Raw genomic sequence first — 3,670 nt, 5'->3', positions numbered from 1 at the left:
GCTCTGGCACCGTGGTTCCGGCTGGTAGAGCTAGCGGGGGCTGGGGCAGATGTCTTGGGGGCTGCGTTGCTGGGGGTACCATGGCACCAGTTTCAGCCCTGGGGTCAGGGTGAAGAGAGCTGGGCTGTGCAGTACGCGATGTGGGGGCTCATGTCCCCTGCATGGGGCAGGGGGCTGCGGGCCAGGAGTGAGGGGTGGGGGGTGCTGAAGTGCAGGGGGCTGCAGGTTGGGAGTGAGGGGCACTGGCAGGGCAGGGGGGGGGGGGGGGCGGGAGGGGCACTGGCAGTGCAGGCGGCTGCAGGTCGGGAGTGAGGGGCTGGGAGCTGGACTTAGAGCAGTTCCAGGGAGCAGCGGGACGGAGCGGTGCCTGTGCCCATGGCCGAGCAGGTTGGGGATGTCTGGACAGGGACTCCCCTCTCGTGGGGTCGCCATGTCCGTCTGCCTGCACTCGCACTCTCGTCGAGGGCCGTGGGGCAGCTGAGTGGGGGCAGGGCATGGCTGACCCGTGCTCCCCCCAGGTGGACCCAGACTTGGCCCCAGAAGCCCTCAGGGAACCCCCGTCCCCCAGCCCCCGGTTCCTTCTTTCCAGTCCCTGCCGGCGCCTGGGCGCTCCCGGGCAGCGGGAACATCTAATCCCCCAGACAGATGGGAGCAGCTGCTGAGCGTGGGCAGCGTGGGCACCGTGGCCCCGTGCTGCCAGCAGCTCGCACCCGTCCTGACCCGGCAGAGCCAAACCCAGCCCATGGTGCCGGGGAGCTGCTGAGCTGGGGGTGGGGGCAAGTCCGTGGGTGAGAGCACGGCAGGATGGGCACGGGTCTGGGGGTTTCACCCGTGTGCTGAGTCTGCCTTGGCGTGCACCGTGGCATCTGCCCATGTGTGCATGTGATGCCGCATGTGTGCATGAGCAGTCTTGTGAGGGGTTTGGCACAGGCATGGGTGCACTGTGTGCTCCCTGGGATGGGGGGTGGGGTCCAGGGGCTGGGGGCACAGCCGGGTCTGTCCTTTGTGTGCCCCCACCCCCCGCACCAAGGCAGCTGTTGGGAGCCACTGGCCCTGGGGGCTGCTCAGCCTGGCCTGAAAGGGTCACGTGTGTCAATGCGGGCGCCACGCGTGCATGTGTGTGTCCAGGGGCTGCAAGTGCATTTTGCCCCCAGCTCTGCCCCGCAGCTCACGCCTTTGTGGGGAACACGCGTGTGCAAGCGTGTGCATGTGGAGAGAGCAGGCGGGCATGCCTGCTTGCATTGGGCGTGTGCAGGGCAGTCTGTGGGGCAACCTGAGGGCCATGGGGTTGGTGGTTGCTGGTGGTGGAGGGGGCAGCAGGGGGTGCTGTGCTGCAATGAGGGCAGGGGGCATCCAGCAGGGGGCGCCGTGCTGGGTTCAGGGGGCACCAAGGGGTGCTGGGTGCAGCAGGGAGGCTGTGCTGGGGTCAGGGGGCCGTGCTGGGGGCTGGGGAAGCTACTGGTGGCGATGCCCATCCCGGTGACATGGGCTTGTGCCGGTGTTGCAGGTGCTGTCGCTGGGCGCGGACGTGCTGCCCGAGTACAAGCTGCAGGCGCCGCGCATCCACAAGTGGACCATCCTGCACTACAGCCCCTTCAAGGCGGTGTGGGACTGGCTCATCCTGCTGCTGGTCATCTACACGGCCATCTTCACACCCTACTCGGCCGCCTTCCTGTTGAACGAGGCGGGCGAGGTGCCGCGCGAAACCTGCGGCAGCTACTGCAGCCCGCTCAGCGTGGTGGACCTCATCGTGGACATCATGTTCATCATCGACATCCTCATCAACTTCCGCACCACCTACGTCAACTCCAACGAGGAGGTGGTCAGCCACCCCGCCAAGATCGCCACGCACTACTTCAAGGGCTGGTTCCTCATCGACATGGTGGCCGCCATCCCCTTCGACCTGCTCATTTTCGGCTCCGGCTCTGAGGAGGTAACGCCGGGGTCCGCGTTGCCCCTGCGTCGTGAACGTGGGGGGCGAGCAGGGTGTCCCCCCGGCCCAGACGCGGGGAGGAGTGGTCATGCTGGCTGCAGGGAGCAGAGCAGGCATGGATTCCTGGCCCGGGGAGGAGGGAGCGGGGTCTCTATGGGGGTACCGGGATGGGCACCGCGGCGCTGACAGTCCCGCGCCCGCAGACGACGACGCTGATCGGGCTGCTGAAGACGGCGCGGTTGCTGCGGCTGGTGCGGGTGGCCCGCAAGCTGGATCGGTACTCGGAGTATGGGGCAGCTGTGCTGTTCCTGCTCATGTGCACCTTCGCGCTCATCGCGCACTGGCTGGCCTGCATCTGGTACGCCACAACGGGGAACACCAGCGCATCGGCTGGCTGCGCTCACTGGGCGACCAGATCGGCAAGCCCTTCAATGAGAGCCACCAGCTGCATGGCCCCTCCATCAAGGACAAGTACGTCACCGCCCTCTACTTCACCTTCAGCAGCCTCACCAGCGTTGGCTTCGGCAATGTCTCCCCCAACACCAACTCCGAGAAGATCTTTTCCATCTGCGTCATGCTCATCGGCTGTGAGTTGGGGCCGGGGCTGGGGCTGGGGTTGGGGCCAGGGCCAGGGCCAGCCTGCCCCTGCCCTGCTCCACCTGGGGGGCTCCTGTGTGTGCCAGGGGCAGTACGTCTCCATGCAAGGAAGAGACACATGCAAAGGGCGGGTGCATGTGCACACGTGTGCATGAGGGTGTGCATGTGTGTATGTCCCTGCAGGTTTGCAAAGGGGGTGAGTGTGTGTGTGCATGCATGCAAAGATCGTGTGTTGTGTGTGTATGTGTATGTGTGTGTGCAGAGAGGCTGTGCATATGGGTGTGTGTGCATGCACACAAAGAACATGTGTGCGTGCGTGTGCATGCACAAAGAGCATGTATGTACGCAAAGGGGTTGTGATATGGGTGGGTGTGCATGTAACGGGTGTGCGTATGTGTGTGCAAGGGTGTTGGTGTGTGCAAATGTGTGCATGTAAAGGGCCTGTGCATGTGTCTGTACATGCAAGTGTATGTGCAATATGGGTTTGCACATGTATACATGTGTGCAAAGTTGGAATGCATGTGTGTGTATGCAAATGGGTGCATGTGGGTACGTATGTACAAAAGGCGTGAGAATGTGTGTAAAAGAGGCATGCATGTGAGTGTGTGCACAAAGGGCGGGTGTGTGTGTGAACTGGTGGCTTGAAGCCTCCCCCAGAGGCGCTGGTGCTGTTGCGGCATAAGCTGGGGCTGGGGATGGGGCTGGGCTGTGCCAGTGCTCCTGCTGGCACCAACCCCGCGGGGTCCTGGCTGGAGGGTCTTACTCCTGCACTCAGCTCAGCCCCACGCTGCACGGGGGGCAGGAAGGTATTTCCCCCCTGCTCAGGCTGGTCTGCACTGGGGGGGTTTGCCCCTCTACAGCAGGGGCAGGGCCTGGAGCACCTGTTAACACCACTTACAGCAGCAGGATGCGGCCGGCCCTCGTCCCTGTTACCGGGCGCAGGTCAAGGGCTCCTTCTGGGTGCTCCAGGCTAGGCAGGGGCTGGTTCCCAAAGTATTCGAGGGCACGTTGGACAGATGCTTGGCTGGGCTGGTCCCACCCTTGGCAGGCTCCCGGGCCGTGCGACTGACTGGACGTGTGCCCGTGCAGGTGTGGGCAGACGGGGCGGGCGCTGGGGGGGGGCTGGGGGCGCCTGGCCGG

General features: G+C 64.7%; 1 protein-coding gene across 1 annotated transcript in view; it reads left to right on the top strand.

Annotated features, from left to right (window-relative positions):
* Nucleotides 1-3,670, top strand: part of KCNH2 (potassium voltage-gated channel subfamily H member 2) — a 17,854-nt gene that overhangs the window by 8,683 nt on the left and 5,501 nt on the right. Inside the window, 3 exon segments of the mRNA XM_025193518.1 lie at nucleotides 1,508-1,933; nucleotides 2,137-2,308; nucleotides 2,311-2,520. Coding sequence (XP_025049303.1) covers nucleotides 1,508-1,933; nucleotides 2,137-2,308; nucleotides 2,311-2,520 — 808 coding nt within the window.

This window comes from Alligator sinensis, unplaced genomic scaffold, assembly GCF_000455745.1.
Source record: "Alligator sinensis unplaced genomic scaffold, ASM45574v1 scaffold1660_1, whole genome shotgun sequence".
In the NCBI taxonomy this organism is placed as follows: Eukaryota; Metazoa; Chordata; order Crocodylia; family Alligatoridae; genus Alligator; species Alligator sinensis.
This window is presented reverse-complemented; position numbering and strand designations above follow the sequence as displayed.